Raw genomic sequence first — 13,312 nt, 5'->3', positions numbered from 1 at the left:
TACATGTATTTAAAAATGTATATACTACCACCAAAACATTTAATATTATGATTTCTGAGCATTTCCTAGACATATCAGTGCTTTACAGGGTTTTTGTAAAACCACAACCGTTCACTTGTCGTAACACGAACTCTACGCAACAACTTCAAACGTCAAGCCATAAATCCGGTGTCGTCTCCAGAAGGAGTTGCTCAATCGTCCTCAGGCGACAGCCAGTGGCATCAGTTTTATGTTCTCCCAGCTGAAAAGGCCTAAAGGTGTAAAAGGTGATGTTTATCTGGGTGTAATCAAAGCCCATTCATCGTTATCCCGTCATTAACCTCAGCTTCACAAAGAACAACAAACAAAAACCAAAGAGCGTTCATTTCCCAGTGGGGACAGCAACAACCGTTCGTCTTTATTTGTTGATTTTACAACGTGTTGTTGAACTAACTCTCTAAAGTTGTAGCTGTAATCCAATAAAAACTATAATATTTTGCTCTTGAAATATCAACAAAACGTCACAAATATGAATAAATATTTGGATACCGTCCTCCTTGGCTGTTTCAACATTAAAGAGCATTAACATGAATAATTTAGCAGTTTTATTCTATCCAAAATATTCACGTTTGGTTCTGTAGTTAATTGTGACAGATTGGCTAATTGTATGTGGTGAACCTCAGGGATCAGTTCTTAGTCCTTTATTAAGCTTTAAGTAACAAACACATGTACATTTTCTGACCCTCATTACTTTCACACACGACACAAACTAGCATTTATATCAAAGAAATCTCTTGAAACATTAAGATAATACACATACTATGTTCCATAAACCTTATGAAAGTCTTAATTTGGCTCTACAACCAGTTTAAACTGCAGGTACAGGATGAAATGTTTCTGATTTTTGACATGTTACATTTTTAAAACAGAAAATCATGATCCACGTAGCTTCTACTGCAAAACTGAGCTCCAGTTCAGAAAGCTGAGTCATCGCTTTGAGGCGAAGCTGCACGGGCGCACGCGTTTAAAAACAAACTGAAGGCGCTGCTGCTGCTGCTGCCAGAGGCAAATAAACTCTCAGCTAAAGTTAGACTCTGATTTCTGCGTTCATTTTCATGTTGCAGAGAATATAAATGTAGATTAAACACAGAGCTTCTGCTAGGTTTGAAGATACATTAAAAATCTACAGAAAATAACATTCATTTTTAGGTAAACTTTAAGCTTACCTAAACATGAATAGTCTGACTCTCTTATGGTTGCATTTATCTTTATCCCCTTGAGAAAGCAGTAGGTTAAAAACTAGTTAGTGTTGTCACTGCGATTTGCAGCACAGCTTGTGTATGTTTGTTTTCTCTGCATGTTTTTCTTTTTTGTTAATTCATGAATTCAGAGTGTGTTCGTGGAACCGAACACGCGAGCGCTGGAAGCGTGTGCGTTTACGGTACGTGTGAATACTTGCACGTGAATGTTAGCTACGCTGCGAGCGTCCTGCGCACCACGTTGGGCTGCTCTCAGGCGGATGTATGTCCTTCTCGCTCAAACAGTCCGTTTACAGCTCTGGGGTCGGCGCCCACTCGCTCTGCCACGACCCCAACCATTTGGAGGTCAACATGCAGTCGGGTCAGCCCCAAAACTGACTGAGCGGGTTTTACCATTAACCAAGACGCTCCGATGAAACGCAATGAGGGTAAAACAAAATAAAATAAGAAAAGGGGGCAAAGGTATTATATTTATTTTTGATTAATTAATGGCACCACGTTACATTTATAAAATTAGTTTTACGTACAAAACTTCTTAGTGGAACGTTTGTATTAACTTGTTTCCCGTACGGCAGTAAATCTGATGCACAAGCGACATCCTCAAACAACAACAAATTCACTTTTCTTGGTCCAAACTGGGTTAATTTCTGCTTCAAAATGGGATCTGATTGGATGGTGGGGAAGCCTGTTACTGTGTTCAAGTTGTGCTAAAAGTAGTTAGCATCTCAACAAAGCTAAACTAGCATCTCAATGCTAAACATGTTGCAGCAGCACAGACAACACTAACGCTAATGTCAGCGTCATCATTTCTATAGAACCACTTCTTAAAATAAATTACACGAATGAACAGAGGCACTAATTCATTTTATTTGCTGTTTTTGTTGTTTTATTTATCTTGGATAATTAAAATGTCCTCCAGCTCCAGTGTTGAATGTTCATTAGATTTAAAGTTTATTGATCTTTGAAAATGTGTTCTTGCCTTATTATTATTATTATTATACCAATCAGCAGCATATTTTATGAAAATAGTCTCAAATCAACAATATTATTGTTTATCGCGATAACTTCTGGGGCAATTTATCATCCAGCAAAACGTCTGATGTCCAGCTGCTTTCCTGAAGTGTGCTCATCTTTCCCATTTTGAAGAGTGGCTCAGAAAATTTACGGATTATTATCTAAAAGTTATTTCAGGGGGTTTTAAGCTGAAAACCTTTACTATTAAATATGATAGAAAGTAACACCAGAGATTTTGTTAAAAAAAATTTTTCAATCCAATTAAACGTTGGATTGTTAAATTTCTTTTAGTTTCTTATGTTCTCCTAATAAAATATAAACATTTTTGGCGTCTGTTCTTCTGCTCTCCCAGGGTTCAGGCTTCCACGCATCGAGAAGGCAGAAATACGGCAACGTGTTCAAGACCCACCTGCTCGGCCGACCTCTGATCCGAGTGACGGGGGCCGAAAACGTCCGGAAGGTTCTGATGGGCGAGCACACGCTGGTGACGGTGGACTGGCCGCAGAGCACGTCAACGCTGCTGGGACCCAACTCTCTGGCCAACAGCATCGGAGACATCCACCGCAAGAGGAGGAAGGTCAGGACACGGAAAGAAACACCTTCACGGAAATTTAACTCAACGACGTTGGCAGTAAACGTTGCTCAAAGCTCTTCGTTCACAGATGACAATTCACGTGAATGAATGAAATAGTACGAAGATGTGGTTTACTTGTGAATTGAAGGAGGCGAAACTTACAATATTAGATGTCTTATAAATAATTTTTACAAAAAGGTGGGAAAATATGTCGACATTGACGCAGAATGTGGCTGTTAAGAAAGACACATTTTCAGATCCGGGTCGAATCACATTATCACAAGTTTTCTACTATTACTGGACAATATGGCTGGAAAACGTATTACAATGTGAGCATATTATATCAGTCAATATCGATAATTATCCACTCGTTTGTTTTTGTTTTAAATATTTGAAATACTGCCAAACTGTGACCTTTTCAGTTTTATCCATAGTTTTCAGGAAAGTCATATTTTTATTTTTAAACAGTTATGAGGCGATGGTGAAAGTTACTCAACAGGTCGACTGTATTCTAGTGATGATTATTGAAATTTTACGACTTTATTGTCATTTTACTGCAGCTTCCTTGTAAAAAAAAAAAAGCAATAATGTGAGAATAGTCGTACGAAAATAAAGTCGAAATAATGCGACGTTATTCTGGCAGTATTATGACTGTATTATCAAAATATTGCAACTTTATTCTCATATTTTTATGACTTTATTCTTGCATTATTTCTCAATTTATTGTTGAAATATTGATTTTATTCATAGTTTTATGATTTCATTATGGTATCATAATATCATAATATTAATTTGAAATTTTGACTTTGTATTCGTTCTACTTTATTCTGGTAATATTGTGAATTTATTCTCACAGTATTATAAATTGATTAATTTTATTTTGATTTCATTCTCATACTAGTTTATTCTTTTTTTGCTCTCTTTATTTTGAAAATGATAGAAGTATAAAATCACGTTTCTCGTTATATTATGACTGGATTCTGGTAATACTGCGGTTTTATTTTCATAATATTAGGATTTTATTGTTGAAATATTGACTTTATTCATATTATTTAGACTTTATTCTTGTACGACTTTATTCTCTGATTATTACCACATTATTCTCCAAATATTGACTTTATTTTTCAGATTTTTGACGTTATTTTTATATTATTGCATTTTTAAACTGAACGGTTCTTTCTTAGCCTGGCCCTTGTCCTACGTCGTCGGATTCAGACGCCTCAGAACGATTCTTGTTGTAAATCAATCCCTCTGTCTGGGCGTTATCTGAGGCGTTCTGGCCGCTGAAGCGTGAGAACGACGCCTCCATCAGGAGACCGTCTTCGATTATCTGTTTTCCGTCGCTGCCGTCCCTTCCTCTCTGCTGTCTGTACGCAGATCATTACCGGTAATCGCCTTTCCTCTCCTGCTCACCTGACGCACAAACTCACAACAAAGAAGCTCGAAGAAGTGCGTTTTCCTGTAAATCAGTCTCGCATTTTCTCTCATTTTGCGGGGGAGGGAGGGAGAGGCTTCAGTTTCGGTGCCTGGGGACGGCGAGGGGTCGGCTGGGTCTAATCTGAGCTCTGATCCCTTCTCCTCTCCCCGGAGACCCCGGGACTAACCTCATGTAATGACCCCTGATTAGGAAGGCTGCCTCCGACATGGCACAAAGAGGGGCTTTCTGTGTGGGGGCCCGACACACAAACACATGCCGCAATGTGTGCGCACACACCTGAACATCGCCCGGCTCTTAACACAATGAAACACGCAGAGAAAAAGGATGTGAGGTCAGGAAAGTTGATTTTAGAGATAAGTTCGTGTCTTGTCTTGTTAAGCAAAACGATATGACAGCCAGTTTTCCACACCTGCTTCTTCTACTATGTCTGTAACACCTGGATAACAAGATAAACAAATCCACAGATGAAGAGATAAAATCCCTGTCAGGAAATAACCTTTTGTTTACAACAAAGTTATACTTTCTCTACAGTGATATAATATGAACACAAACTACAAACTTTGTGGGTCTTTGTGTTTTTAGCTCATCTGTTTGTAGGCTGGGATTTTTGTTCTGTTTGGATATTTTTAAACTCACTTTCTTACCTGCAGTAGGCAGCAAAGTCTTTTTATTTTGGGGAATATGAGAGAAATTGTAATCCAGACTGTCCATATCCATAAAAAGTCTTGAATTCATTAAAAAATTAGAAGTTGGCCTTAAATATGTAAATCACATGTTTCATCTAATGTATTCTATGTAGTTTCCTTTTTTCTCATGAGACTTTACTGTTACACAAAACTTTGAGTCGGTATTTAGCTGCTAATATGCCCTGCAAGAGTAAAGCTAGCTAGCTTATTTATGTCCATTATGGGTAAAGTGCAAATTTATTGCATTTTAACTTTATCGCACTTTAAACATCGTCCATCTTATTTGGCCAAGATGGACGATGTTTATCTTAGCCATTGGCTAACTCTCTTGCTAACTTATATTGTTTTTTATTTGCGATTTTCTTTTGTATGTTTGTACTCTTAGTTACTTTTAGTACTTTTAGTAGTTGTGTTAACTTACATATCTGTATTTGTTAACTTGGCTTTGAGTGATTTTCAGCTTTAACTTTCAGGAAATGCTCGTTTGACTTTGAGTCTAGTTTCTAGGTTTCAACTAAGTAGCTGTTAGCTGTAGATTTTAGTATTTATTAACTTGAATTTCATAAACTGAAACATAAACTTTGGGTCTGCAAAAATAAAACTAAGTATGAGTAAATGTGGGCTTCGATTTGAGTAGCAGTTAGCTTGGCTTTTGGTGTCCGTTAGCTTTTTAGTTTGACTTTGAGCAACTGTCAGCTTGCTAGCTTAACTCTATGTATCTGTTTGCTGAACTTTTTGCACTGAACGTGGTTTGTAGTAGCAAGTCATAAAACCAAACCAAAGGGATTTGCCAATATCCTAATGTTAACTACTGATAGCAACATAAGCTAATAACAATGTATTTATCTGACTTTAATCAGTTAAACTTTAAAGGAACATGCTCATAATCGTTCATGTTTTTATTTTAACTGAACACAAATAGTGAGAAGTGGTGAAAAACAGTTAATATGTGTGGCAGCCATATTGGATTGTTCTTCTGACCAGGAACTCTGAAAATCAAACGTCTGTGTACAAACAGAACATCTTATTTGAAAAGCTCTTAGCTCTAGTTTGAGGAATTGTTAACTTGACTTGCAGTAGATTTCTAGATGAAAATTTCTCACTGATTCTTTCATTACTGTATATTTCAGATAACACACTGACTACTCAGAACTACTCCCCCTGTCCCCAACAACAGCATTATTTAAAAATCAATGTCCCATCATTGACCAAGCAGAAAAATGGTTGTAGAAGGAGTGTGTGAGTGCAGTGTGGTGGTTTCCATGTCTTCTGTGTGTCAGTGTGTTGGCAGGGTTGGGTTCAGTTTTCTGGATAATAAAACCAAATCAGCCGACTGAAACCGGACAACAGCGACCCAGAGAAAGAGTGAGCAACCGGCTCGGTGCTTGACCTTCTGGACCAAAGCGTGTACGTCTGCCCTCCCTCCGGTTTTCACGCGGAAAAACAATCTTCACACAGCACATTAGCCTTTAGTGGATCCAGCCAGTTTCTATATAACCCAGTATTGAGCTGGGAAACCAAATGTCTCCCAGAGAACCACAGATGGTTTCCAGCACTGACCGGCCTGGGCCGAGCATTCAGGAGGAATAAACTGAAGCAAATCTGAAACATGAATATTTCTGTTACACACAGCAATGCAAATGAGTTTGCACTAATCAATATGAAGCCTGATTATCAGAGCTGAACTGACTGGAAGTTTTGTTGCTAAAAACCTGAACAGGTCAGAAAGAATGAGCGTCTATCATTTCAAATTTTCCCCTCATTTTCCACCAAGACAGGCAACAAAAACGACAAACAGCCTTATTTTTATCTAAAACAACTTCAGCCTCGTCTGTTTAATGTTGAAGCTGTGAAGCAGAAAGATGGTGATTAGATACTACAAACAGCAGAGGGGTGTTGCATCTTTTTCAGGTTTTCTTCATCACCAGTAGAGGGCACTGCCATTTCTAACTGTGCCTGCCCTCTTTTTACGCCTAAATATAACACATCAGGGGTATTTGCACAAATTTACGCTTTAAAATGAGAACATCTCTGAAATATTAGGTGTCATAGCCTCTGAAATAAATTAGAAATTAGAACAAAAGTATTTACAACACAACACATTGTTGAATTGTTGTACGAAATTAGAGTAAAATAAGAAGTAAAGCAAAAAATGTACATACATTTAAGACATTTATACAGTAATAAATTATATATAAATAGGACAATTTTAAAGATTAATCAGCATTACTGCAGTTTTAAATCCTGGAGTTGGTAGAAATGTCAATTTACTGGGATATAAAGTTAAACTCAACATTTTGCAGCATGTTGTCATGTTACTGTCAGATACTTTAAATGACCTTATTAGTATTTTATGATCAAACACCAGCAGTGGCACAAAACGGTGACGTGAAGAAGATGATTTTTGTTTTTTATTTACTCTGATGTCATTGTAAGGATAAGTCTGTGAGGATAAATGTTTAAATTATATCAGAGCTACTGTCTGGACTTTGACTGGGCCATTTTAACACATAAACTGGACCTTGATCCAAACCATTTCATTGTAACTTTGGTTGGACGTTCAGACCAGGGCCGGTCCAAAGTAACATGAGGCCTCAAGCAGAACATGATGTTTTCTCAAGAGTTACCAGTTCTACAACTTTTTTCTTTAAAGCACATACTCACCAAACAAGAAAATAAAAAATATAAACTTGTGACAATAAAGTCCTAATAGTACAAGACTAAAGTTGTATGTGAATAAAGTCATAGTTTTTATTCTCGTAATAATTTATTCTCGAAATATTATGACTTTATTCTTATGTTGAGACTTTATTTTTGCAATATTACAACTTTATTCTCGTAATATTACGATTTTATTCTCGTAATTTAATTTTTTCTTAATATTTTGTCGTACCAAACCGATTTAACCACGTTGGGAGCCGGTACCTGAAGTTTTCAGGAACTTGCCCTCCTCTGACGTGGAGCAAGAGAGGAAAGAGAGCGAAGGAGTATTTTTGAAAAAGAGGATGGATGGAAGGGGCAGGCAGTGACGGGAAGAGGAGGGAGCAGCGAGGGCAGAGAAAAGAATAAAGGAGTCTTTACATGTCTGTGGAACCAGCAGCTCGCAGCACTTTCACATAATTTAAGACATATGGACGTTATTAGGACAACTGTGTGTGTGAGTGTGTGTTTTTGTCTTTGCACTGCAGGCTACAGAGGACAGTCACGTTTTTGTGGTGCAGGAGAATGACTGTTGTAGAGAACAATTCCCCTTCAGCTTCCACACACACATACACACCCCCACACACACACACACACACGCATACACACACACACACACACACCGCCTCGTCCCGACTGGAACCAGAATGACGCTGCATAAAAACAGAGTTTGATTGGCAGCCAGGATCCACAGAGAGATGCTGTGTGTGTGTGTGTGTGTGCGTGGGTGTGTGTGTGTGTGTGTGTGTTTGGGTGACCTGTAGTTACCTTTCAGGGAGCAACACACTGACGGACTGACTCGGTCCTACGGTAGCTCAGCCCTGCTGCTCCGGGTCTATTTATGTCAGAGTGTGTGTGAACAGCCAAAGGGTTCAGTCAGATGGAGCAATTATAAACAATTCAGCGCAGACGGGTTAAATAGGTTAATTCACAGCCTTACATAACCGGGACGTGCGATATGAAAAGGTTCTTCAGGGTTTTTGCTGCTGTTTAGAAGATTTTCTTTGGTTGATTTTTTTTTAACACTGTTTAATCCATTAATTAATTGGGGAGGTGTGAATGAACTGTTGCGAACCAAAAATTGAACTCTGGTCCACCTAAAAGCTACGTCTTGGTTCGGTTGGAATGAACTCTGCTGCGTTTTGAATGCTTATGTGGACTGGAGATCGCTCCAAAAGCAGGAAATGAGCAGGGAACTCTGGGTAAATACAACAAAAATAAACGTGTGAGTCTAACGCTGGCAGGAGAAATGGCTCATGGTCTTTTACCGAAGACAAAAGAAAAAAAACGTTAAAATCTGATGCTGATCCATTTTTGTTTGTGTTTCATGAAGAAGGAAGTTGAGCTTCAGAGGTTTTGTGTTGTTTCCTTCAGTGGGTCTTGGTGTAGCGCCACCACAGGCGAGGAGGGGAACAGGTTTTTCTAAGGATTTGGTTTGTTTGTTGAGGTGAACCACACCAGCTGAAAATGAAACAAATATTTCAGTTTTGGTCCCCAATCAAACCGAGTCTAGGGGTCCATCACATTCAGAGCCAACAGCAGCAATGGATGACAAAGTTGCTTCTTTTGACTCACTTCAGGTTAATTTTTGCTTAAAAATGATCTGATTAGATGCTGGAAAAGAGTATTATGTTCAAATTATGCTAAACGGATTTAGCCGAAGCTAAACCAGCATTTTATTGCTAAACATGTTGCAGCAGCGCAGACGTCCCCAACACTCCTGTCAGCGTCCGTATTTCTAAAACGTGTGTTTTGCCATTGCCATTATATTACATAAAAATGGTCTTAAAACAACAACATTATTGTTTAAAGCCATAACGTCTGGAGTTAGCAAACTTTGCTGTTTTGACAGACCAAATTCTTTGTGACGATGTTTCTTCTTTACCAGATCTTAGGATTGGACAATATGGCTGAAAAACTTATTATGATGTAAACGTTTCATATCATTTAGATAGATAATTGATTTGTTTTTTTTTGCTGTTATTGTTTTAATTATATGATATATTGCCAAAATGGTGGCCTGACCTCTTTTATCCATAGATTTCTCTCCACACCCTTGTTTTTTATTTTTTAGCAGTTATGAGGCAAAACCTTAAACTGCTGCTGTGCCAGTTACTCTGCAAGTTCTTGCTAGGTAACCAAAGAGTGAGTGAGTTGCGTGACTATCATAATATGTTTCCCTTGTAAAATAATAAAACTGCTAACCACAGAGGTATGGAGACGATCACTACTTATGATGTAATCTCCAACATATAAAGAAAACCTTTAATTCACGAGGAAAAGAAACCCGTGTGTGACTTTTGAGTGAACCCGATGACGGGCCACCAGTCATTACACAGAAGCTTGTTCAGATGTTCCAGCCTCGTTTCATCGAGCAGAAAATGCAAACCATGTGCGTTTTGCTCAGGGATGTGCCGCGTCGCGATTCCCGATTCACTCCAACCTTGTCGTGGAAAAGGATTTCCCAACAAGCAGCTCCTTTATGTTCTGTTCTCCAACAGCTCTGACTGTCAGATGCATGAAAATATTATTTATTTAGATAAAGATACGTTTTAGAGACGGTTTAAAAATAGTTATAAAGGCCTCTTTCTTATTCTTCTACTTCTAAATCACAGCCAGGACAGTTTTAAGGGGCAGTTTTGTAGGTCAGATCTGATGGAATGTTATTTGTTCAAACAGCGCTGACGACTGGTGATTGATTCGTCCAGAAAAACGCTTGAAGCGGGCTTTACGTGGGCCCCCCTCCTCGCTTTTTCCTCTTCAGCCTGTCACTAAACGCTTTGCTGACTGCAGAGGAAAAACCTCTAAAAGTTTCTCTAAAGAAAAGTAGTAACTCTCTCTCCCTTCATCCACAGCTGAACTTTCTACTAAATTTCACATTAATTGCGCGTGTTATTCCCTGACTGGCGACTGGAGGCAGCTGCTTTGTGTAGTTTTAAGTCCAATTTAATTGAAGTGGTCCTTTGATTTTCTGTCTGCAGGTGTTCGCCAAAGTGTTCAGCCATGATGCGTTGGAGTCCTACCTCCCAAAAATCCAGCAGGTCATCCAAGAGAGCCTCCGAGTGTGGAGCTCCAACCCCGAGCCCATCAACGTCTACAGGTGCGCCGGCAGTCCAGGACGGTCACACCGAGTTCATTCACAGCCGTTCTGTTTAGTTCCAGTTCCAACTAGTTTGTTTAGAGAGTTTGGTTCGTTTGGGGAGCTGTGAACAAACTCTGATGCAAACCAAAAAAGCGAAGTCTGGTGCGGTTTGAATGCATATGTGAACGCAAAGCGCTCTAAAAACAGGAAGTGGATTATAGAGCAGGGCATTCTGGGTAAATGCAAACCAAAACAAATGCTAAAGAAATGGTTTGTTGTCTTTTACAAAACAGAAATCCTGCAACTGCTAATATCTGACGCCTCTATTTTTGTTTACATTTTGTAAAAATAGAAAGTTGCGCTAATGAAGAGAGAATTATATGTGGAAGAATATGCTATTTTTCTCCTTTAGCTTTTCTGATTTGTAACTGAAGATGTCTCAGGCTGTGTTTCACGTGTTTGGACGTAACCGTGTGGTTCCTCAGGGAGAGCCAGAGGCTGTCGTTCACCATGGCGGTCAGGGTGCTGCTGGGATTCAGGGTGTCGGAGGAGGAAATGAGGCACCAGTTCTCCACCTTTCAGGACTTCGTCAACAACCTCTTCAGCCTCCCAATCGACCTGCCGTTCAGCGGCTACAGGAAGGTAAGACGGTTCCTACAGATTTCAACATTAGCTGGAATTTATCGTGATAAATCAAAAAATCTTATGATGAGAAATGTATCATGATAAACAATATGATAATTAGCCATACCTGCTCTATCTGTGTTTCCATTGACCATAAAATTGGACAAATTGAAATTCCGAAAATAAATTCACTTAATGGAAACATGGCAATTTTAAAAAAAACTCACGTTTCTGATTTTTTCAGCCATATCAAAATAGATGTATTGTGTTAAACACTTGATCAACAGCAAGTTGACGTTGTGTTGGTGAAAATGACAGAAAGTGGTAGGAGGATAATGATTTGTTTTTGTTCCATCACACAGTTCATAAAAAGTTGTGTGTCATTCAAACGTGTTGAATCCAGAATCGCTTTTCTGTAAAATCGCCAACAATTTCCCCAAAATGCTGCCTACGTTGCCGCTAGCTACAGCTAGCAGATTACTAAATTATGAATAAATCTCATGTAACTGTTTACATCCATCGCTGCCAGAAGTCTTAATATCTTATTGCGTGATTTTATTTTCATTTCTTTCCCAATGGAAACACAGTTACTGTGAAGTTCAGTTTGTTGACATTAGCAGAACATAGACAAAGATTTACCTACATTTGTAATGGAAACAGCTTCTGAATGTATTTCATGTGTTTCTTCTGCAGGGAATCCGAGCACGAGACACGCTTCAGAAAAGCATAGAGAAAGCCATCAGAGAAAAGCCTCTGTGTTCCCAGGGGAAGGATTACAGCGACGCGCTGGACGTCCTGATGGAGAGCGCCAAGGAGAACGGCGCAGAGCTCAGCATGCAGGAGCTCAAGGTACGAAACGCCCCGGACTCGGCCCAGAACCAGGGAAACGTTCGTCCTGCTAGCAGAATTTGGCTAACACATTTAAACCACGTATTGAAAAAAAGATATAGTATTTTAACAATATGGAACAATAATAAGACATTTTTTAATTGTGTAATTTCAAAAAAGAAGCACATTTTGCACATATTTCTCCATTCGTTTATGATTATGACGATTTTTTTGCCAAGTTTTTATGATAAAACTTTGTTTTTTAGTTACATGAATAAAATAAAATGAGAAAAAGTCATAACATTAGCAGAAAAAAAGTCAGAATTACCAGAAGAAAAGCTGTTTTATTGAGAGCAGAGGTTCGATATTTGCAACGTTCTGATACAACCATTAGTCTAGGCTTATTTCTCTTATTGTTACGTCTATTCTGGTATTTTTACAACTTATCTGTCATATTACAACTATTTTTGTATTTCTACAGTTTTATCCAGGTAATATATTATTTCTGTATTATTTTGACTTTATTGCCATACAACTTTACTCTGCTATTATCACAACATTTTTCAGATATCACGACTATTTTCGCAATGCTACGACTTTATTCTGGTAATATAATGACTTTATTCTTTTATTATTGCTGTTCTCATAATATTACAACTACTCTGATAAAATAACATTCTGTATTATTCAGACTTTTTTCTTGTATTATTATGACTTCTTCCTACTTTATTCTGATATTACAACTATTTTGTTAATATTACAACTTTATCCTGGTATTATTGTCACTTTTTTCTCATATTATTATGACTGTTCTCATAATATTGCTATTACTCTGGTAATAAAATGATTTCTTGTATTACTTAGACTTTTTTATCTGGTATTATAATGAGTATTCTCATAATTTAAAAAAATATCTATATATCTTAGCCTGGCCCTAATATTCCTAAAATACAGCAGCTTGCTACACCTAGAAATTACAGCATTATTAACAGATTTTGTCTCTTTGGATATCACTTTCACTTTCATTCCTCATTTTGAAAATGTAGTTTGGCTAAATATCCTGCTATAAGCATCAAGTCATCACCGACTCAAATGTTTGACTCCACCCTCAAATTGCGCTAAAGCCAG

General features: G+C 38.1%; 1 protein-coding gene across 1 annotated transcript in view; it reads left to right on the top strand.

The window, feature by feature from the left end:
- LOC102220969 (cytochrome P450 26B1) overlaps window positions 1–13,312 on the top strand; it is a 38,501-nt gene that overhangs the window by 18,020 nt on the left and 7,169 nt on the right. Inside the window, exons 2-5 of the mRNA XM_005809419.3 lie at window positions 2,605–2,829; window positions 10,632–10,750; window positions 11,218–11,374; window positions 12,050–12,205. Of these exons, the coding sequence (XP_005809476.1) occupies window positions 2,605–2,829; window positions 10,632–10,750; window positions 11,218–11,374; window positions 12,050–12,205 (657 nt within the window). The remainder of the gene's footprint in view (window positions 1–2,604; window positions 2,830–10,631; window positions 10,751–11,217; window positions 11,375–12,049; window positions 12,206–13,312) is intronic.

The sequence above is a fragment of the Xiphophorus maculatus genome, chromosome 14, assembly GCF_002775205.1.
Source record: "Xiphophorus maculatus strain JP 163 A chromosome 14, X_maculatus-5.0-male, whole genome shotgun sequence".
Classification (NCBI taxonomy): Eukaryota; Metazoa; Chordata; class Actinopteri; order Cyprinodontiformes; family Poeciliidae; genus Xiphophorus; species Xiphophorus maculatus.
This window is presented reverse-complemented; position numbering and strand designations above follow the sequence as displayed.